General features: G+C 40.3%; 1 protein-coding gene across 3 annotated transcripts in view; it reads left to right on the top strand.

Moving 5' to 3' along the window:
- Positions 1-23,439, top strand: part of TNK2 (tyrosine kinase non receptor 2) — a 1,226,346-nt gene that overhangs the window by 181,051 nt on the left and 1,021,856 nt on the right. For all 3 annotated transcript variants that reach the window (XM_044070286.1, XM_044070284.1, XM_044070285.1), the window contains exon 2: positions 12,384-12,561. In XM_044070286.1, coding sequence (XP_043926221.1) covers positions 12,384-12,561 — 178 coding nt within the window. The remainder of the gene's footprint in view (positions 1-12,383; positions 12,562-23,439) is intronic.

The following is a 23,439-nucleotide window of genomic DNA, read 5'->3' as shown; positions in this document are numbered from 1 at the left end:
AGTGCCTTCTGTGTGGAGTCTGCATGTCCTTCCCACGGTTGAGTGGTGTTCAAAAGACATGCGTGAATGGGCGTTCCTTCGTTGAAGGTTGGGCATCAGGCTGGCAACTCGGCAACATAAAAAAAAAAAAAAAATCTACTGCCAATCATTAGCGGACTGGAGTTCTGCTGTGGCGATCCCTAACCGGGAAAAGCCAAACATTATATTTTAATTTAACACTGGATTCATGTTCTAAGGGTTGAAGTATTTGTTTGGGGGATTGTATGGTTGTAATTTTAGTTCAAAGTGTTTGTAGTTTTTTTTTTTTTTCCTTTTAACTTAACTACAGTTGAAATGAGGTTTAAAGTAGGGGTTTTGATAGGCTGGGGAGTTGAAGACTTGTACTACATGTAGATATAAGTTTTTGATGATGTACATAGGATGTATGTGAATAAAAGTTTGTACATCCGGTGGCAAATGCATACATTTGTGTAATGGTAGTACATGAGCTGGCTGTTGAGATACAAATGAAAGTATTTATATGTACATGTGCATATGTATCAGTCCGCACCTGCCTCTAGAGATTTTAGTACTGACTGCTTGTTTAGGAGAATATCTTATTATTGAAGGTAGTATATTTTGGGACATATTCAGTAAGAAAATATTAGCTAGTGTTGGAATTTGCAGTCTTACACAGATCATAAGTAAGAATAAAATGTTTGCCGCCTTCTGATAAACCTACTTCTGATTCTTCTTTAAAAGAAGGCTGTATTTTAAAGACAAGCACTTTGAAACAAATTTTAAATTTCTGTTAATGTTAATGAAAAGAAAAAGAAGTTGCATTCTTTGATGCCTGTAGAACATAAGTTAAATGTTACAGGTAGAGCATTTTCATATGTGAGGCTTGATACAGAAGAAGGCATTAATGACCAAGAAGTAATTATCTGACATACCTGCTCAAACTACCTAGTCCACAACCATTGGTTTTCAGCTACATTCTTCAGGTCTGCAGTCTGTTGTCGGCTCAAAATCTCTGGTTACCTTAACTGTCTGTTTGCCTTAGTAGGAAGTTATTAATGAAGGCGCAAACCCATGGATTTAGTATTTAGTTTTGTGGAAATTAAAATGGAATCCTGGTAATGGTAAATGTTTTGTACAGAAAAAATGCATTTTGCTGTAGACTTCCAGGTGTCTACCCAAATGATAACTTGTCATTTAGTTTAGGTTTCCCCCCAAGAAACCAAGTGTTTAGATAACAAGAGCTGGCTAATATCAGATGTCCATATCGTAGATACCTTCTCTACAGACATCAGTTACACTAGCAACAGTTCCTGTGCTTTCTGCTCCTTTTCGCAGTGGAGTGTTTTAATACAGTACTTTGATTATGCTTCATTTCCAGTGGCATGTTTTTAGTGTTTTAAAAGGGTGAACCTGAGCTCCAGCAGCACTCTATGCCATTTTTCCCAGGGTTAACTACTGCAACATCTGTTTCTATATTTTTCAACTGAAAGGAAAGTGCACTTACTCTTCTACCATCCGATGATGTTGCAAATGATTAGGATCTACCCAGTTTGGACCATATGACTTCTGTCTGGGTTTAAATGTAGACACAAAGTAACTTTGTGTATCTGTTTTCTGACTTTTTTGCTGAAATGCTTCTTTTGTGGATACATACTTATTAACCTCTGAACAAGAAAAAATCATAGCACTGGCATTTAAAAATCATGGCAGAGGCCCAGAAGAGTAACACTTTTTTACTTTTTGGAATAGAACCGATAAGGTTAGTGATCAGGGTGCTTTCTATAGGTTTATCTTTATTTTTATTTATTTATTTTTTGATAATGTGTACACTCTGAGGCAAGTCAGAAGAAAGAAGGTGAATCTATGAGGAACAAGGAAAAACAGGAGGCCAGAAATTGTAGCAGTTGTGAGATTTGAGAGGAACCTTATAGCTAGTGAAAGAACAATCAAGATGGAGAACTAGAGATCTGCTTTCCCCTAAGTTAAAGATAATCTCTAAGTGGAAATCGCATTATCAATTGCAGTATGGACTTCAAAAGTACCGCATTAAGCAAAATGTGGCACAGCAGGGCCCCTATCTGTATAACAGGAAACCAAGCTACAGCAGGGCCCCTATCTGTGTAACAGGAAACCAAGCTACAGCAGGGCCCCTATATTTATAACAGGAAGCCGAGCTACATGTTTACAGGGCCATGAATTGTAAAGGGAATAACTGTCTCAGACACTCGGCATTATATTTGTGATGAAATGCATAGCCGTGCAGTGGATAGCTTGAATTCCCTGTAATTGCTTGTGAGGACAGCTGCCACATACATGGGCTATTAGCTGCTCTTTTGTCTTTTTAAAACCAAGCAGCAGCTTCAGGATTCCCTTCTTAACTTTTAGAATAAACTTCTGAATCTTGCCCCACTCTTTGGAAGATCTAACATCAAATGAGGTTATCTCATTGGGCCCCTATCCATTCATGTCAGTGGAGCCTCACATACGTGTGCATTTTTAATGTGTTGGTATGATTCCATAAATGTAAAAGAATTCTGATTTAGAACATATGTTATTCTCAATTTTTTTTTTTTTTTTTTTGGTGGAAATGCACTGGAAGTGATTTCTGAATTGTTGTTGTAATGGTAAAACTAATCGGAAGTTCAAACCGCAGCCACTGTTTTAGCTTTCTAGTGAAAGTAAACATTGCTTAAAGTTGCTTCATTCGGAATTTAGTACACTTGCAATCTATGTATTCATTTAGCTATATAGTTTTTGAAGCACTGATATAATGATTATGGCTGGTTTTGATGCTGCAGTCTATATAGCAACTGCCAGTCAGTATTGATAGGTGATTGTAACTAAATTAGGTGACTAGCACATGTGGTTATATAACTAGAGTGGCTTTAAAATGAGGGCAGCTACAAAAATGAAAAAAAAATATGGATGGAGTCGAGGAATTTATTTTGAAATTTTTTTTTTCATTGCATGTAGTGAATGTAGCCTTTGTGTGCCATATCACATGACCCAGTTTTGCAGTAGTCTTTGATTTAAGCTAAGAAAAGCAAAATGAGTTGGGAAATTAAACAGATAAATGTCATTTTTTCCATCAATCTGCATTTTTGTTTATTTTTTTTTTTTTTTTTTTTTTTTTTTTTTTTTTTACTTTATTTACATTTGTAGCAGCTAAATAACATTGTAGAATACCATAAAGTTTACATTGTGAGTTTGTATTGTTTACCTTTCCGTACAACTGATTGATTTTTTATATTTTTCTTAATCATGTATTGTGCGGAGAATTGGAATGCATTTTAGCACATTTTTATTATGTGGAAATATCTTTGTAATTTTTTTTTTCATTTGAGAAGGCTTTAAATATGGGAGAGGTTATTGGGGTATTCCAAAAGATTCATAATGCTACTTCACTGTGGTCGGTCACACCGAGGAGGCAGTGCAATGTGGCTCAATGCCGATTTGGTATGCTTCAGTTCTAGCATAGTCCTGTCATGCTGGGGAAAAGGCTGCATAGTAAAGCATAACTGTTGCAGTAGCAGTAATTGAGCTACTGGAGTGCTGACATTATGAGAGTCACATGGCTGAAGACGCAACAAGGAGGCTATGTGACCAATGCTATGCATACAGACACACACAGTGAAGTACCTCATAGCTGCAAAATGAGGTCTGAGACCAACCAGTGAAAGGTCACCACAGAAAAGCACCAGTTTATTTTATCATATAAATGGGGAGAAAAGGGAGACACAGTAAAGTCAGAAATATTAAGAGCAATAGAAGGCTGTCATGGCTGGAGGAAAAATGGTGGTGTCAGGGAGGGGGGTATTTTTCATGGGATGGGTGCCTATGTTACATTTTTTAGGAAGGGTACTGGGGGAAGGTAGTAAGGAGTAAATGCAAATAGGAGGGAGTATATAGGAAAGGAAACAGGAGCAGGCAAACAAACGTATGCATCCAAATACTGACTAGGGAGATACTGACACTTAAGGGGGCAATGGGGAGGATTAGGAATGACAAATAAGGAAGGGAATACTATGATGGACATAGGTAGGAAGTTTTTGTTTGTGTCATCAATGTTGCTTTTGCCAGCATAAATTTTGCAGCATTTTATCAAATTGTCAATGGTCACAAAATATATGTTCAATATGGTGCATGTTTATGTAAGTTAAAGGGAAATTTCACCTTCCCCTACAGTTTAACTCAACTGTTAGGTTGCTTTTCTTCCTACAGTATGGTTCTGGTGTAATTATTGTGTAGGTACCAGTTTACAAAAAGCCCATTTCATTGCCTTGGAATCAAAGGAAGGAAAGGCCCTCTCACTTTTTTTTTTTTTTAAAGCTTAACTTCTCACATAATTTGCACAGGAATTTACTCCGCCTGTATGACATACCAAAGATACAGAGAAATCTGTAGTTTACCCTATCTGATGCATCTCCCGCGGTAGTGGTGCTGCGGTAGCGTTGTCACCTCACAGCAAGACGTTGTCCCGTTCGATTCTCAGCTAAAGCGTCTTCTGTGTGGAGGCATGCATGAATGAGCGTGCCTTCATTGAAGGTTGTGCATCAGGGCTGGTAACTCGGCACATAAAAATCCACTACCAAATATTAGCGGACCGGACTTCCGCTGTGGCGACCCCTAACCGGGATAAGCCAAAAGAAACAACAACCCTATCGGATACATCTGACAGTCTTAGAAGGGCAGTTAGTCCTACTGATGCCAGGAGTTCAACAGCTGTTATAAAAAACAGAGTTGTGAAACTGTTTTCTGTTGTCTTTAAAGCAGTGAGGAAGAGAAACATTATCAGTGCACCTAGCTGAAAGAGTTGCCACCTGTCTCTGTCTTTCAGCAGAGCAATCCTGATTTGAGCAGTGGGCATGAAAAATGGTAAATATGCTGATATTTTGCAAGAAAAAAAATATTTTCTGACTTTCTTTTAAATGTCACAGAAATCTTTGTTACTACAGTTAAGTCATCTTAGTATACAAAGTAGCGTAAACAACAAACACTATACATCACAAAATATTTGTGTTGGTAGTAAGATGTAAGCAAATATTTGTTTTTTATTTGAAGTTGGCATAGTTTTTCCTGCATACTCAGATTTCAATAAGATCGTTCCACTTTGGGCATCTGAAAAAGATAACAACACTGATAACTGACTGCACAATTTCTGTAGTGATCTGCTTATAATTGGTATTTCCTGTAACTGCAACAGTTTTATAGAAAGTTTGACTTACACACAGAATTACTGATGACTTGTTCAATGATTATGATTTAAATGAAGTGGACAGAATGCTGCAGTATAAATCAAGGGATGCCAATGCAGCAAAGGTGGGAAAATGTAATTTGTAAAAGTATTTGTGCCTCAATTTAAACAAACTTCTAATATAAATTCAAGAGCCAAGAGTTGTACTTTTTTACTGTGCTTGCAAAGTACTTTTAAGCAAAAATAGCAAGCACATTAGCACATTTCTCCAACTTTAGGGATAAAGAAAACTCTCCTTCCTGCTGCGGACTCTAGTGAGCTGCAGAACATGTCCTTTGAGTAGTCAACATCTCTTGGATTACAGAGCTAGTTTCGACACCTCCAAGAGTGTGGGAAGTGTCTGTTAGTGCTCATAATAAAGAAGTACAAAATGAACATATTTACAAAAGCCTGGAATTTAACTGCTTTCTATGGCTACAGCTATAAATTGCTCTGAATGGCTTGTAACAGAATGTGAGAGAAATGTGTATGGTCATTCAGGAATAAAATGCAAGAGCAGTACTACTACAGAAGGTGTTTAAGATGCCTGTGACTCACCCTGCTGCTATTGTATGCTAACGGACTAGGAAACATCATCACTTCCTTATGTCTGGCATCACTAATATAAAGGGGACTAAATGTTTTCTTGGAAGGCAACAAGAAAGCTCTAAAGCAAGATTACGTTAATATGTCAGGCCCCATTGTCGGCCATTTTGTGAAAAACATATTCAAATGTATAACAAGCACCTGGAGTTATTTTAATGCATTAAAATAGCACAGAAAACAAACATACAATGAAAAAAATGCATTTTTTTTATTTCCAAGGTAGAGTTTTCCTTTAACAATGTAAGTGAATACAAATGTCTCTCTCTCTCTCTCTCTCTCTTACACTGCTAATTGTCATTGTGGAGGGAGGATTTAGGATTAGTGCCAGAGTGGGAAGTGTGTTTCAGGATTATGGAGTGGGAAGAAAGTCTTACTGTTAGGTGTGACCGAGGAGTTTAGGTTTAGGGAGTAAGAGGAGTCTTAGGTCATGGAATTTGGGTTTAGAAAGCGGGAGGGGAGTTTTGGGGTTAGGGAGTAATCGGGAAATTTATTCTTGGGAAGCAGGAGTAGAGTGTTAGGGTTAGAGTGAGAGGTCTGAGAAGACATTCTAATGCAGTACATGAAGTTTATGGGAGAGTTATGTAAGTTGGGAGGATCAAAGTAGTTGGAGATAGGGTAGGTACTATTTTACATTATTTGGATTCTAGTAGTGTTTGATAGGTTAGGATTTGATGAAAAGTTCTTTACTATTAGCCCATGTAACTCCATCAGCTACACAAGGAAATTCTCCAGAGTGCTGTTACAGGTGTCAAGCTGCTGACCTGCCTCTTGTTATCACCATTTGCTTCCAGGTGACTGGGGGGGGGGGGGTTGACATCTGCAGACCACTCTCAGTGGAGGAAGAGCCTTCGCCCTCCATCAAGAGGTGACCACAGAGGCCAGCAGCGAGCCCTTCAGGTCACCTTCTACATGTTAAACTTTGTCACACTGCAGAGAGGCAGACCTGGGGACTTCTGATGACCAAGCAGCAAGCACAGTGACCTGAAAACCAAGGCGGCTTTTGCCTCAGGTCAGTCTACCCCACATCTGACCCTGTAGAAAGGGAGAGGAAAAAAGCAAGCAAAAGAAAAACAAATGTAACAGAATACTGTATATTTGCATGATGATCTGTTCAGATATCCCAACTGCAAACAACAACTTCCTGGAGAACCTGTCATATTTCCATTGGCCACCAGATTCTGTTTTGTCTCCTCGGCTGCTGTAAAAATACAGAATGCTTACAGTAGACAGTTTACCTTCCTCTCCCAAACCTGTAGAGAGCGACATCATACTGGTCCAGCAAGCTTTCTCTGTAATCCCAGTTCAAGAGGTGGAGAAAGCTTTTAGTTTTGTGGGTGCACCAGCAAGGAGCTCTGCTGAAATCAGCACCTGAAGAAGCCATGTTAACTCCATGGGTGAGAATGAGGAGGTAAATGATAGCTGTCTGCACATAGCCATTTGTATTGGACACATGAATGCATCAACATTGTTGTTTGGTGCAAAATATCATCAGTGTAGACAGGTGGTCCTAGGAGCTTCATGATGTCTGTACATGTGCTCACTGTGTGCATGACCTTTCAGCCCAGGCACAGGCGGTCGAGCATGATAACACTGTGATTGATAACACAACACAGTGTGGCAACAGTTTGCTGATGATCATGTTTTAGTGCCTCATTAGCATAATTGCCATGCTACAGCTTGGTCACAATATTGTGAAAGACTGTTATGATGACAGCCATATCAGTATACCGAGAACAGACAAGACAACAGGTAACAGACCTCAGGACTACAAGGTACACAAGTGAACATGACCACTACAGGAACAAATACTGAGCAGTATAGTGTAATATAACACAAAAGCATGTCGAGTCATTGTCCTGCTACAGGAGGGGGCTCAAACCTACGACCTCTGAATGCCTTTTATTTAGAAGTCCAGTGTGCTGTGCATTGCACCACAGATCCACTTGTTTTTTGCCACTCATTGTGCTATTTCAGGCAATGCCGTGTCCTGTTTCTGAATACCATCCTCTAGCTTTTAAAAATAATTTCAAAAGGACTAGATGTACCCGTAAGTATGTATGAGTGTACCCAAATAAAAACAAAAGAGGATAAAATGCACACCAACAAAAATGATTTTGAAAAGCTGTAACAGTTGTCAGTCCAGTATGTTATTGATTGGGTTTTTTGTTATTGTGAACAAGGTTTTAAGGCAAATGATATGAATGAATAAAGTTAGAATTCGGGACCATATGAAAGATGTGGTAAAACAAAATATAGGCATGGGAAAGGAGGCAATATAATAAATGCTTTGAATATTATATTGAAGCATTATACTGAATTTAGATGTGCCATGGTAGCGCCTCATCTAGTTTAATTTGTTCATTTGAGAAATGCTTCTTGAAAATTATTTGAATTTTTGAAATGTATGTTTGTATGGTAAAACAATTTTACTATGCCTTTAAGCCTTAATGAGTGTTTGAAATGGCTGAAATAAATAATTATTTGAACAGTGGACTGATTCATTTTACACATTTGATTTCCCTAGAAGACTTTCTGCAGAAGCACAAGGAAATAAAATTTAGTCTGAGTCAGTATCTGGATATGTGTTTTTAGTTCTGTTAAGCTTGTGGCTTTTCTGTAAATGCTCTGTGTAACTGAGAAACATTAAGATATTTGCAAGTATGCAATAAGATAGAAAGGACATTCCACATTTTGAAGTTTCAATTTGGTTGATTTTATAAGTAACGTACATTATTCAGGGTTTCTAATAGATTTCTATGTCATTCAAAAGGTCCTACACGTTTTCCTGCTCAAGTCTTTTGAGCTTCTTTATTCAGATGTAAAATTCCGGTGCTCATTAAGACTAGATTTGTGCTCAGACCCCCCCCCCCTGCAAATTATTTTAATAAAAATCCTGTAAAAGGTGTAGATATGTTTGGGTAGTAATAAGAAAAAGGCAATCCTCGACAAAATTTGATCTAAGTTGAGGTCTTTTTTTCTTGGAATTCCTTACTTTGCTTATGTTTGTTTCAGTAATTAAAAATTGTAAAAGAGAAAGGTGACGTCCTTGCCTTGTGTGTCTTTTGTGAGGTAGTGGCGACAGCTTTTTATTATCTGACTTTGTAGAGGCCTAAAGGTTAGTGTACATAGGTCTCATATTGCAAAATAAGCATGAAGAAGACCATGTCATTCCCTTGTTTGCCATTTGTAAGGCCGCTGCTTAGTATCATTTTCTTTTTTCAAAGTCAATTGGAAAAGACAGCGAAGGTAAGTAAGAATTCTCACGGAATTGGGAATAATCATGTTAGGCTGTCAAGTGATACACACTTGATCTACCCTTTACAAAATCACCTAGACTGTTGGTCCAGTGGTAGTGACATCAGTAAGTTATGCTGTAGGTCTTTTGCATTCAAGTTCCAAGTGAGTGGTAATATTGTCCTTTCATGCCTGTGATTCTTAATGTTTGTGGATGATTTTTGGAGTAAAACGTGTCTTTGTACCAGAAGACATTAAAGTGATTATAGCAGTGTGGAGTTTTGTTTGGCTGTTTTAGCACAGTAGATAATAAATGAGTGTCAGAAGATGGTCTGCCTTTTAGGGTTCAGGGAAATCAGCCAACTCATCCATGTGTCATTGTTTCAACAGCTAGCACTCTTGCCTTTGATAGCTGGGAAGTCAAAGGACCCTATATTCCTTTTCCAATTCAGGTGCCTTAATTCATTTTTCCATTACTGATGCAACAATGCAGGAGATGTGAGGTATTTTGCACTCCTAAAGCACTATCTTTCAAATGAGACATTAAACACAGGTCTCATCTGCCTGAGTTGGTAGTATGTAAAAGAACCCATGACACTTATTGAAAAGAGTGGGGGTAACTTTATTTAACATAGCTTACAAAAACATAAGATCATCATATAATATCTCTATGTAACATATAGTTAAAAAGAAATGGAAACACATATATATCAACCTTAATCAAACTAGTTCTACTTTTTAGTATTATCAAATTAACTTGCTTTCTAAATTCCATTGTCTTATTATATAGTGCCTCTTCTCAGCTGCCATTGCAGATAATCCATATACTCCACTTAAATATCAACTTTTCCACTTCGTCTTATTTTTGTATTGGAGCCTTAACAGGTCATATCTTTAATTTTTTTTATTTCCAAATATAAACATTTCTTTGAAACTATTTCCAGTTTTTTTTAACCACCTTTATTAAAATGTCACTTAAGATAGCCACACATTCATTAACAGAAAATTAATAGAAAAGAACCAAAATATATTAACATTTTTTCCATTTGTACACATTAAACATTTTCTTTTTTTTCTTTTTTAATAACTGTCTTTTTGTCCAGCATTACATAAATCATTCAATTCCTGCCTTCCCTTAAACCTCACTCCTCCTCCTACTGAACATTATTCTGCATGTATTGTTCCCACAAATTCCATTTATTTCTAAGTAATTTGCTAAGAGCAACTGCCTCCTTGAGCAGTTATGGTCGGGCATCTGTGAAGCAAGCAGTCTGGTATTAAGTAAGTGGAAGCAAACCTTTGGGATAATGTTATTGATAGTGGTGATATTATGCTGTACCAGGTAGGTAGGTCAGAGGAATAAGTCTGGGTAGGACCATCAGTGAATCTCCGACAGCTTCTTATACTATTAATTTACATGCTCACACTATATTACAGTATTGAGAATACTGCTACCATAATATCACGTTTGCAACAGTCAAGTGTCCATCTTTTTCTCCATTCTGCTTTGAGTCTGAGGGTTTTAACTAATTCACAATTAAAGACGAAACATGCTGAAAAGAAAACCACCATTTTTCTGATAGCCCAGTACAGTAGAGAGTCGATTATCCGAAACGTCAATTGTCCGAACCAGCCTTCCAAAGTTTTCAGGTAGGAAAAATCATAAAGTCTGAATATGTAAACATTGTATGTATTCACTTGAGCATGTTTTTGAGCTTATAGCCAGCTCGTCTGTGAGTAATATTCTTTATTGTCAACTGGAATCACTGAATGGTTAAAAAGTGTATTCTTATGTGAAGAAAAAAACAAGATTTTAAAAGTTTTTTATCTGGTTCAGTTATAGGTTTGATTATCTGAACAGTTTAATTGTCAGAACTACCTTAGGTCCCAATTAGTTCAGATAATCAACTCTCTACTGTATAAGCATGCAGAAACATCAAGAGTTTAAACGCTGTTTAACAAGGCTGGTATTATTTTGGAAGTTATAATTTATTTCCTGTGCACAGTATGTTGTTCTTATTTACCTTGTGTCTTATTTTTCTCTCTCTGTGTGTGTGTGTGTGTGTGTGTGTGTGTGTGTGTGTGTGTGTGTGTGTGTGTGTGTGGGGGGGGCTGTTTTTTTTTATATATACTTTTGATTGTACTGGATTTTGCCTTTTTAGATGTTTTATGAAATGATCAGTCTTTATGTATGTTTTAATTGTCAAATAGTGTTTCAAGTTCTGGTAATACAGGTGGGCAGCTGAGAAGAAATATATCAAATAATTTATTTGGCAAAAGGGTATTGGATGATTAGAAGAGGGTTTCTGAAGAAGTTGTAGGGTTAGAAACAGTACCACAAGTTTGGAATGTGTGCGGCAGGTATAATCCTGTATGGGATGGAAAAATAAATAAGCTGTTGCTTAAATAGGATCTACGTATATCCTGTAGCTATCAAAATGGTTAGACTGAGTGGGACAGGTCATTATTTGCCACCTGGGAGTGTAGTTCTATCCAAAATATGATACATAAGATAATTCATCACAGATTCAAGAAGCCAGGCCATTTTTTCTTTAACTAAAGTATATTGTACAACTTTGCCTGACCTGACTGCTGTGCTTTTTGCATAACATTAAAAAATTAAAACATACCGTGCATTTATATTCCTGACAAAGCATTTCTTTTTAAAGTGAAGTTTCACTGGCATGTGATCTTAATCAGGTATGACTCAAGTACTTGAATATATATATATATATATATATATATATATATATATATATATATATATATATATATATTGTGGACATATTCATATACATTGAATATATACCAATCGTTGACATGCTTAATATAGACTTCTTTTTGTTAAAATCACATACATTGTCAAGCAACTATGCATGTGCCAAGAAACATCCTTGGTGCATGAAAAAAAATAATAACTAAACACATAAGACATTGTTTTTGCAGGGGTGAAGTCCTCCTGTACCCTTTACACCCTGCACTAATTATATGTACTAACTTTGAGTTCACAGAAACATGGGGTAGGGCCATGTTTCCCAACCCTAGGAACTGTTTGATCTCAGACACCTACAGATAAGCTGTTCAGTCAATCATAGTCTGTGAGGATATCATTATGTTTTTATTAGACAAGAAGCTGCAATGCTGTAGAACATAATCGATTCATAAGTTTGGAATATTTAAATACATCAGAAGAATATGCAGGAGATTTACTGTATTTTTCTGTGGAATACATTTTATGTTTTAGTTTTGCTTATTCATTGACTGTTAATGTTGACATGATTCCTTTTTTTTTTTTTCTCTCTTTTCTTAGAAGCTGGGTAGTAGCATGCAGTCAGATGAGGGCACAGAGTGGCTCCTTGAACTTCTTACAGAGGTGCAACTACAGCAGTACCTCCTGCGGATCCGTGATGACCTCAATGTTACCCGCCTCTCTCATTTCGACTACGTTAAAAATGAAGACCTTGAAAAGATTGGCATGGGCCGACCTGGTATGGTCTATTTTCATATCCAGCATATATTTTTTACTTTATCATTCATTACCTGTGTGTACCTGCAAGGGGTTTTGTTTGTGCTGTTTGCTGTCCCATTGTCGGGATTTTTTGTGCTGCCCTTTATCAAGTTGTATTATGTATGAAAATCTGGTTTGTCTAGACGAAGTACTGTATTCTGCAAAGACCTGATTCACTAGTGAAGAAATGTTATGTTGCAACTTTCTAAAATGTGAACTCTGTACTTTAAAATTAGTACTGTTTAGTAGATGGACTGACCAATATGGACCCTTTTCAAACATTATGACTTGGGGTCAAGCACAAGGCTTAAGTTTACATGACATAGTTTGGAATAGTGCAATAGTTTCTGATCTATTACACAGGAGCTGACAAATCAAACTGCATTATGTAGTTTAGGATACTTGAACAATAATGTGTAATCTGTTATGCTTAAGTTTATAGGTTCAGTGATCACATCATAATTAAAAATTTCTACCATAGTAAGTAGACGGATTGGAGCATTTCAGTGGAGCAGTTCCAGGTAGCTAGGATGACGATGTGAGCTATTTCCAAAACATGCGTAACAGGTTGATACCTACAAGCAAGACATTACATTGTTTAGGCCGTGCAGTGGTGAAGGCTCTGCTTAGTTTATGGTGTCAGTTTGTTTATGCTCGTGTAAATCCTAGCTGCTGAGTATAAAGTAAGAGGATGTATGTTATCTCTTGTGCATATATATAGTATTCTCTTAAAATGTTGTGTAGTTCTCAAAGTGCTTCATGAGCCCTTCATGAATAAAGGTTCATTGAGCTGAATAACAAGCCAAAATGAAAATTCCCTCAAACCTATTAGTAACCACTAGTGTAGAGCGTGTAGCATATAGAGTTTCAGGAAACTGTACTGATCTCTACATTAGCTTCCTTTCTTCTTTTTTTCAGCAGTTTGTATGACGTGCTTTCCATTCTGCCTCAGTTTCAGATTAACTATTTTGAGTATTACCCTTCCCATTAGACACACACGCTTCATGATTCTTAATGACATAAACTGATCTTTAAGTTGGTTGCAATTAACGTAGTCTTGTAATATGGCAATGTTATTACTCTCTACACCTGTGCATGCATACGCTTGAACATATACACACACGTTTATTCTTCATGACTCTTACAGACATAAGATGATTTCTAAGGTAGTTGCAGTAGACAAGGTTATCACTCCCTGCTTTGTAGAAACATAATGCTGTACTTCACAAAAGGCCACCTCGTCAGCAATATGCAAGTCTGGAGGCCCTACATCCATAAAATTTTTGACAGAATGAAAGCAGTCCTGAAAGAAGCAGGTGAAATAAGACAAGCTCTACATCCGAGTCAGAATGAATTTAATCTCCAACTTCCTAGAGGTGGAGCTTCAGGAAGGGAAGTGAGGGAACAAGGTACCAGCAGTTGAAGGGGTGTTATTCATTAGCAGTGTATAGCAATTTTTTCACAGAAAGTACAATACATGAATGGAAATGATTTTATGAAGGGAGAAAGTTAGAAACCTAGGTAAAATTCAAGAGTATCTGGAGCAGACATAAGGCATATTCATAGGGGTTTAAAAGTGGAAACTATTGGTTAACTGTAAAAAGGAACTTACTTGTGAGACGGTGATATGAAGGTATGAAGAAGGATGGCAGAAGTTCTTCTAGTCTGCCTTGTTTGCTAGTGTAACATCTCAGCTGTCTGTCAGCCAATTGCCTCCTTGAAACTGTTATTTATTATTTTTGGTCCACTGTGGCTGTTGCAGATCATTCCAGAGATCAACAGTCCTGCCACTGAAGTACATTTTTTTAAATCTGGTTGCATTTCCAGACAGCCACAGTGTCAACATAGCTCTTTGCTGTTTATTATTATTATAGCCTGATTATGCCTCATATTTTTGCCCCCTATCCTTCATAAAATTTTCCATTTAGTAGTAATCCACTGAGGATTACAGTCAGTAATGCCAGACACACAGTTTCATACTTTATTGTTCAGAAAATGCACAACAGTGTAAAACCTGCTGTTGTTTCGTTAACTTTTTAAGTGAATTAGAGTAAAATTTAAAAATTGTCACTGATTTTGTGCCTTTGTCCATTTTTTTGGCTTTGTCCCTGATATTTTTTATAGTACTACTTTTTAACATGTTTCACACTTTACATTTCCTGTGCAGTCCTCTTGTATGGTGTACTACTTTCTCTTGGTGGTTGGCCCACTTTTTGTGATAACATCTAAAAATAAGTTCCCATTCCAATTTACTGATGTATAAAATCAGGCCCAACCTATTCCCAAGAGTTACAGCATAATTAATTCAACATTGTAATTTATGTTTTTACACCATTACACTTATTTTCCACTGACGTACTATAAAGACATCTGCTATGTCCTCTATATCACCAGGCCACACTTTTCCTTCCCCCTTTTTGTTCACTTCTCGTCTTAACTCCTGTTTCCTCAATCTTATCTCTCTCTCTGTTTTATTCCTGTTCTTGTTTTCCTTTCTCCTAGGTTGCTCATTTTGCCTTGAGTAATCTGCTTGATTTGTACTTCATCCCATCCCTTTCCATCTCTAATATACCATCTGTTATACTTACCATCTCTTTATACCTCTCAACCTTTTAGCTCAAAAAATCTTTACAAAGTGTAAAGGCCCCAAAATAGGGACAGGTTTTAAATGTTGCTCTTACAAACTTTGGAAGTTGCTGAAATAACAAGATTTGTTTTACCGTGCATTTTTGGAAGGATATGAAGTCTGAAACACAATTGTATGCCATTATTTAACAACTTTAATCTAAAAAAGTCACAAATTTTATGAGGAACGAAATAAAAATATGAGGCAAAAATCTGGACGTTCTGTGAAAATCTGGCCAGTTGAGAGGTATGCACCTCTTTCATACTAAGTGCACATAACTGTCAACTGTCCAGATTTTTGGTTTGTTCCTCATAAAATTTGTGGTTTTCTGGCAAAGAATTGAAGACCAAAGTTGCTAAATAATATCCATTTGAGTTTCAGACTTCAGATATTTTATGAAATGCATGCTAATGCAAAACCTGTTGTTCTATAAAATCTCTAAGTTTGTAAGATGATGATTAAAATCTGTCCCTGATTTTGGGCCTTTGTCCAAATTTGTTGCGCTAAGAGGTTGAGAGGTATGCTGGCACCTGATTGGATTTTCACTGTTTGGTTATTCAGTTCTTAGCTACTGTGATGTCCCTTGTCTGGGCCAGTGATCAAGAAGTCTCAATCCACACCATGGACACCACTGAGGGACATTCACTTGGAACAAAAACAGATACACACAGTATTTCCAGATGTAGCTTTCTGCACCAAACACAATTTCCTATAAGAGCACACAGGGAACGCACACTGGGGCTGAGTTTACTTTCTCTCTCCCTCACACCAGGCCTCCAAATAAGACTTCCCAGTGACACAGCTGTAGAGTTGAGTCCTTAGCCGAGTGTCCCAAGCCAAGTCCCCCACCGTCCTCTCTGTGAAACCAGTGCTCTGTGTCCTTGCTCCAAGTTGCTGACGCACATACTCTTTGAGATTTGATTTTCACACACACACACACACACACACACACACACACACACACACACACACACACACACCCCTAGGACAAGGCTGTTCCCCCCTCTGCCCAGACTATAAGGTATATTCACTGCCACCAGACAGTTACTTTAAGGCTCTTAGAAGGGTACCCAATTATACTGAGTGAAATTACTAATACAAGTAGTAATGTTGACCAAGGAGCAAGGCTTTCAGGAGCGGCCACAGTGTCACCAAATAAATATAAGTGCTCTCAAAGGTTAAAATATTCTCTAAAAGACCAGTCACAAAGAAAATTTTAAATATATTTAATAATGGATAATAAAAAGAACATGAAAATGCCGAATATCTATTTACAATGAACATCAGAGTTTCAGTCAAAGGAAATATTAAAAATAACACAGATGGATAGATTCACACAGATACAGAAAACAGTACTTAACTACTCTCACTATATTTTCCTGACTGATCTAAAGAATTACTATTCCCTGGTTACTTACCTGAAAAAGGCAAGATGAAGTGGGTGCGTGATCCTTCTTTGTCAGGTTTCAAAAACTACTGCCCCGAGACCTCTGTTTCATCTAGCATTAAAACATTTCAGTGCTAGATTACAGAATGACATTACATATATCTGGTCATCTGATTCAGGTTCCCACCCTACCCCTTTTACTAGAAAATGAACTAGAATCTAGCACATATGTGTCATATATACACACACACAGACTCTGCTAAGATGTGTTATACCATCTGGAAGCTGTAAAATAATTTCAAAAACTTCCACCCTTCCAGTGTAGCAATTAGTTCACTCCTAAGGACAATGCAGTAGGATTTCTAGTCCTGGTTTTCACACACATTTTGTTCTGGCTGCAATCAAAAATGTAAGATACAGTCTTTATGGTCTATACCAGGTAATTTAATTTCAGACAATTTTTTAAGTTAGCTGGACTGAGATGAACCTCTTCTCTTCCAGTATCCTGTGGTACAATATATTCATTTCAGCAGTGACAATACAGTATGACATACAGTTGTATTTCTTTTCTGTCCAGCAGGACCCACTGTTGGTACATTTTTAACACAAGCAGCTTTACAAATACATTATCAAGACAAGCACCTGTACAAATCAGTTTGATATACAAATGACATATAATTCTTAAGAAAACTCCAGCTAGCTATGTTGGCATATGTTACACATCCATTGCCCTACTTCTCCTGGCATAGCTGGTAATACCTCACATCATCACATATCTCCCCCCTTTGAAGACTTAAGCTAGTTTTTCAAGTGACCCTTGAGAAATGTGGCTTGAGGCACATGCTCCTGTCTGGGAACACATTAACCCATACCCTATCTTCAGATCCCATCTGCATTGCCATTGCTGATCTCACATGGTGCTGCCCCAGGTGGGTGCACCCAGGTTTCCTAGTGAACATGTCCCCAGACTTCTGTAACATTGCTCGGATTTCTCGAACCTAGGTAGGAGATAGCCACTGGGCAATTGCTACCCCTTTCACTGAGGTGTCAGTTTGAGCCTGACTGAGATCAGTCACCAGATCCCCCTCAGACTCCTCCTACCACCAACTGCAAATACTCAGCACTAGGGCCTGCCTGTCATCGTAAGGCTGTTAACATGGTACTGTTTGTGCCCCTGCCTCCTGCCTAGCAGGTTTACCATGTAGTTAACATCACTGACCTTCCTTACCACTTCGAAGGGTCCCTCCCAAGCTGCCTGCAGCATATTGTGTTTGACAGGAATGAGAACCATAACCTGCTATCATGCAGCATACTCTTGGGCTCTGTTATTTCTGTCATACCAGACCTTTTTCTGCTGTTGTGCTCCTGCCAGGTTATCCTGGGCCAAGCCCATGAGCTCCCTAAGCCTTGTCCTGAAGTTTAGAACATATGACACAACAGACTCCTTGTGGGATTCACACTGACCCTCCCACTCATTATGAATCAAATAACCCTGTTTCTGTTGTGTTCTTAAACATCACTGTCTTTCTAGCTGCCTGCCCCGTATGTTAATTTGACCATATATCTCCATCCCACTCTCCTTCAGTGGCTGGTGTGAATAAGCAGAAAACTAGCATTTTGTGAAATCACACTCCCTTCAACTATTTACATTTATTGGCCATACCACTGTATTCCATAGCACCAGAATACAAAAGTGCTCTCCCCCTTTCAGTCTATCTTGCTGTTTTAAAAATAGTGGCTCTCCACTTAAACAGCTAAAACTTAAGTTACCCACTTTCATATCTAACTGCTTAGTGTACGGTGCAGTGTTTAGGATAAACCATTTTGTTCGTCTTACCTTTAAACATGTACTACAAGACCACCAGTTATTGGAGAGCCCACATTCTGCCTCTCAGTAGTCATCTTGGAATTAGTGCTAATGTTTTCTCCTAGTGAGAGAAGGAGTACAGGGACATTATTTCCTGGAGACTGCAGAACACCAGAAAGCCTGTTAAATACTTTATAGATGACAGCTTGGAAACTGTGCTTATATTCTTGTCCTGGTGAGAGAAGGAGCAGAGTGCATTGATTCTTGACTATTTCTGGTTGGAGAGTGAGTGTCTGTGCTTAACGTTCCTGATTTGTCTGGTTGCTATTCAAGGCATCTCCCAGGAAAAGGCAAATCTGCAGACCCTTGCATCATCTGGGACAAGACTGTGGATCACTAAACAGGCTGTGGCCTGCTTCTCATCTTGGGATTAGTTCTAACACTTGGCTTTTGTTGAGAGAAGAAGCAAAGGAGCATTGTATCCCAACAGAGTGAAGCTGTGGTGAGATCAGCATTAGTGATAGCCAGGCAGTAGCCATTCATGTGACTGCCCTCTTTTCATCATTCTTTGTTTTCAGTAAGTACTGCTTGATTTGTTTTTAACTTCAGAATATCTGCCTAAATACTTGATCTTTAAATTTTCAGGGTCTATGTATTAGATGTTAAGTTGTCTATCTCGCCTTCATTCTTGCTGGATGGGTTCGGAGCCGACCTCGGCTCCGACTCGGCCACTCTAAAAGCTCGAGAGTTGGTTCCACCGGCTCGAGGCTCCCCTTATATCCCACAATGCTAGGCGTGAGTTACCTCAGATCTCGTTTGCCGCTACAGCATCGAGGTGTTGTTTTTCTACCGGCTTGTTGGTAAGTGTATTTTTGTAAAATTAGAATACTTAAAACCCTATATTTTTAAGTTTATATATATTTCCCTTAGTTTAGTGGATTTCTACCCCTGTTTTCCGGAAAATCCCGTTTTTTTCTCACAAGAACTTAAAGTTCTCTCTCGGGCCTTCTGGCCTTTCCCCATCCCCTAGTGGTGTGTGTGTGTTGCTCTTAATTAAACTTTTAGTTACTTGTTTTATTTTTGAGTTTTAAAAATAAGATTAGTGTAATCAGTGTGTCTGACTGAGTGTGTGTGATTACACTTTCTTGTCTAGGATGTCTAAAGACACAAAGGTCTCAGGCTTCAAGAAGTGTGATGCGTGCTGTCAGAAAATGTCTCTGACAGACGGTCACACTTCTTGTGTCTACTGCCTGGGGCCTTTGCACCTGCAGGACTCCTGTGCTGTATGCCACGGCTTCAGCCCCAGAGTCCTGCAGGAAAGAAAGAATAAGTTGATCCTAAGGGGTCTACTTAAGCCTGAGGATTCCCTTTCTGTCTCTGGGAAGCCCTCTAAGGCTTATAGGTCCTCAGCTCCAGCTACTGAGCCGAGACCTAAAGCTACAAAACCTATGTCTGCATCGGCTCCGGCTGGAGCCGATGAGTCTACAGCTTCTGTGGTTCCCTCGGCTCCGGCTGGAGCCGAGGTAGTAGAAATTCCCTTGTCGGCTCCGACCAGACCTTCGGAGCCGACATCTAGGAAGAGATCCAGGTCACCATCCCTTGGCTCCGTTCATTCGGCTCCAGCATCTCCTCTGCTGTCTGAACGGAGCCATAAATCTCACTCCTCTAGGTCATCGAGGCTGTCAGATCATGACCTCCAGAGGGTAGTGAGTCGACTTCTTAAGTCCGAGGCACTGGCCCAAATGCTTCAGAGCCCGACTCATCAGTCGATGCCTGCCCCTGTCCATCAATATATTCCTCCTCCGACTCCGTTGAGCTCGGGCAGGCGTTGAACCGAGACTGTGGTAGCGTCGGAGCCGATACAGGTGTCTTCGGCTCCGTCGTCGGCTCCGATTTCTTCTTCGAGGATTCTCGGCGGACTTCCCTCGTCGGCTCGAGGGGTGAGTGGCATCGGACCCTTGTCCGACCCCACTCTTCCTCTCGGAGCTTGCGCTGGTGAGTTCGGCTCCGACATCGCCTCGAGCCATCACTGTCGGTGCCGAGGGAGGTTCTCAGCTTCTCGGGCGGGGACCTCTGGCTTTGCCTGACAGGGGTGCGTTCGAGGTCATGCGGAGTGTGTTAGAGCCTGGCTCTACTCCACAGTCGGCTCCGTCCGCCCCTCCCTCACGGTGCCTCAGGTCAAGTCGACTCACTCCCTCATCCCGGACCGCAGAGAGCCAGCTCCTCAGGAACCCCTGTGGGATTTCATCCTCTTCGAGGCCTCTCCTGATTTGGCAGAAGAGCCCCTCGGAAGAGGAAGTGTAAGAGGAAACACATTGACTCACCTGAGTCCATCACATCTGACACAGATTTAGATGATTCCGAGGGTTCCCCCGTTCCCCTTCTGAAGATGTCTCTTTTGCAGACATTCTCGAAATCCTCAAACAGAGGGAAATTGGCCAGCCCTCAACCCTTCGGAGGATGAATCTGTGTACCTTGAGGCGTTCGGCTCTCGTCCTTCCACCTCCTGGGTGTCTTCCCCCCTTTGACCCCCTCATGCAGGTGGTAGCTAAAAGGCATGGGCGGCTCCTGATTCAGTGGACCCCACTCCCAGGAGACCCTCAAAATTCATAACGGCACCAGCAGACAAACAGTTCTTGACAAAAGGAGTCTCTGTGGATGCTATGGTGGTAGCTGCTGCCACTAAGAAGGAACTAGCTGATCCTTCAGTACCTGTCCATCCACCTAACAAGGAATCTAGGTCCATGGACAGGCACGGAAGCGCATGTTCTCGTCAGCGACATTTGCTATGCGTTCGCTGAATTACCTGTGCCATTTTACTCGTCTTCAAAGGGACTTGATTAAAGAAGCGAGTGACATGTTGAAGGACCCTACAGCTGCGGGTTTTCAAGATAAGATGAACACTCAGCTGGCTACCCTTAACTCCATAGCCAACTCCTCCATGCGCCTCCTTTCTTATGCGGCTGATGGAGCAAGTAGGGCCGCAGGGACGGGTGTGGCCTTACGTAGGCATGCCTGGATGCGGCTATGCAATTTTGCGGACCTCTTCAAGACGTCTTTCACTAATTCCCCGTTTGATGGATCATCTCTCTTTGGTCCTCAAGTGAAAGAAACCTTGACTAGGTGCGAGACTGATGGCAAGACTCTTTCTGCCGTCGGAGTCCGTTTTTCTACTCCTTCTAGGCCTTACCCCAAAGGCCAGAAAAGTGGGAAAATGTGGTTCCGTAAACAATCTCAAGGGACTTCGCCTGACGCACAAAGTCGTTTTCCCGCCAGAGGCAGAGGCGGGAATAACAATGGTAGACGTCGCCCTCGAGGCAGGGGGGCTCCGCAGAACCAGGGCAATCGAGAAGCCTTCTCTGATAAGCCCTTTCAGCATCCCTGAGGTGTTGCCCAACTGCCCACCTTCGGAGGCAGTCGGGGGAAGATTGTCACTGTACCCAGAAGCCTGGCTATCCCTGACTCAAGACAAATGGGTACAGTCCGTCATTTCCGAAGGCTATTCTATCCCCTTTCTTCGCATTCCGAGCCAATCAAAAAAATCCCTTCCAGATGTTCCACCCGCTCAAAGGGATCTAGCGGTTTTCGAAATTTCAAAGCTGCTTGCAAAAAGAGCAATTCAGCCAGTTCCAGCAGACCAGTAAGGATCCGGAATCTACTCAAGGTTCTTTTTAGTTCCAAAGAAAACAGGGGACTGGAGACCAATTTTGGATCTCAGTATCTTGAACAGATCAGTCAAGAAAATAAGATTTCGGATGGTCACGCTGCAGTCCATCCTTCCCCTATTGGGAAAAGGAAACTGGATGTGCTCTATAGACCTTCAGGATGCGTACTATCACATAAAAATGAACAGACGCTCCAGAAGATTCCTCCGCTTCAGGCTGGGAACCAGTCATTTTCAATTCAGGGCCCTGCCCTTTGGTCTCACCACTGCCCCGGTGTTTACCAAATGCATGGCAGTGGTAGCTTCTCACCTGAGACGACAAGGATTCCAGGTGTTTCCATATTTGGACGACTGGCTCCTCACAGCTCCCACCAAGCATCTCCTTCTGATGGCCAGGGATTACACCTTTCGCATTTGTCAAAAGTTAGGCATTTCAATAAATTGCGAAAAGTCTGTTTTGTCGCCTTGTCGTACTATTACCTTCATAGGCGCAAATCTAGACACAGTAGACATGTCTGCGAGACTAACAGATCAGAGAATAACAGACATACACAAACTGGTCTCACTCCTTTTCAACAACAACAGAATCAAAGCCAGGTTAGTGCTGAAAGTGTTGGGAATTATGGCGGCCATACCTCTGCTTCCATTAGCCAGATTCCACATGCGAATCCTTCAATGGATGCTCTTTACACAATGGTCATACCAACAACTTCCAATGTCCCACACCATTATGATCACGCAGGCGTGCAGAAATCATCTCATGTGGTGGATGTCTTCCCCTCAGCTCTTGTTGGGAAGACCCTTTGTTCCACCCCCTCCAGTTGCTACTCTGACAACGGACGCCTCCCTGATCGGGTGGGGGGGGCATTATCAGGGCAGGACGGTCCAGGGCACATGGCAACCAAACGAATGCCACTTGCACATAAATGTTCTGGAGATGAGAGCAGTGCTTTTAGCGTTGCAAGCCCTTCAAGACTCTCTTCCCTTGGGAACGATTGCAATCCAGACAGACAATATGTCTGTAGTGTGGTACATCAACAAACAAGGCGGAACCAGGTCCTACCCCTGTGTCGAGAAGCACTCAGATTGTGGCAATGGGCGATTTCTTCTCAGCGGTTTCTGATAGCAACGCACATCCCGGGAAGTCCAATCAAATCGCGGACAAGTTGAGCAGAGCTATCCTCATGCCTCACGAGTGGTCTCTGAAAGACTCTGTTGTGAGAGAAATTTTCCTCAAGTGGGGTCAGCCTTGCTGCGATCTTTTTGCTACTCCCCAAAACAGCAAGTGCAGAGATTATTTCACTCTATTCCCTTTACCAGGCCAACCCAGCAGAGACGCTCTAGTCCAACTTTGGCCCCGGGGACTTCTGTATG

This window comes from Protopterus annectens, chromosome 4.part1 (assembly GCF_019279795.1).
Source record: "Protopterus annectens isolate FY-2018-M chromosome 4.part1, PAN1.0, whole genome shotgun sequence".
Taxonomy (NCBI): domain Eukaryota; kingdom Metazoa; phylum Chordata; order Ceratodontiformes; family Protopteridae; genus Protopterus; species Protopterus annectens.
The sequence above is the reverse complement of the archived record's forward strand: the minus strand, read 5'-3'. Positions and strand labels throughout refer to the sequence as shown.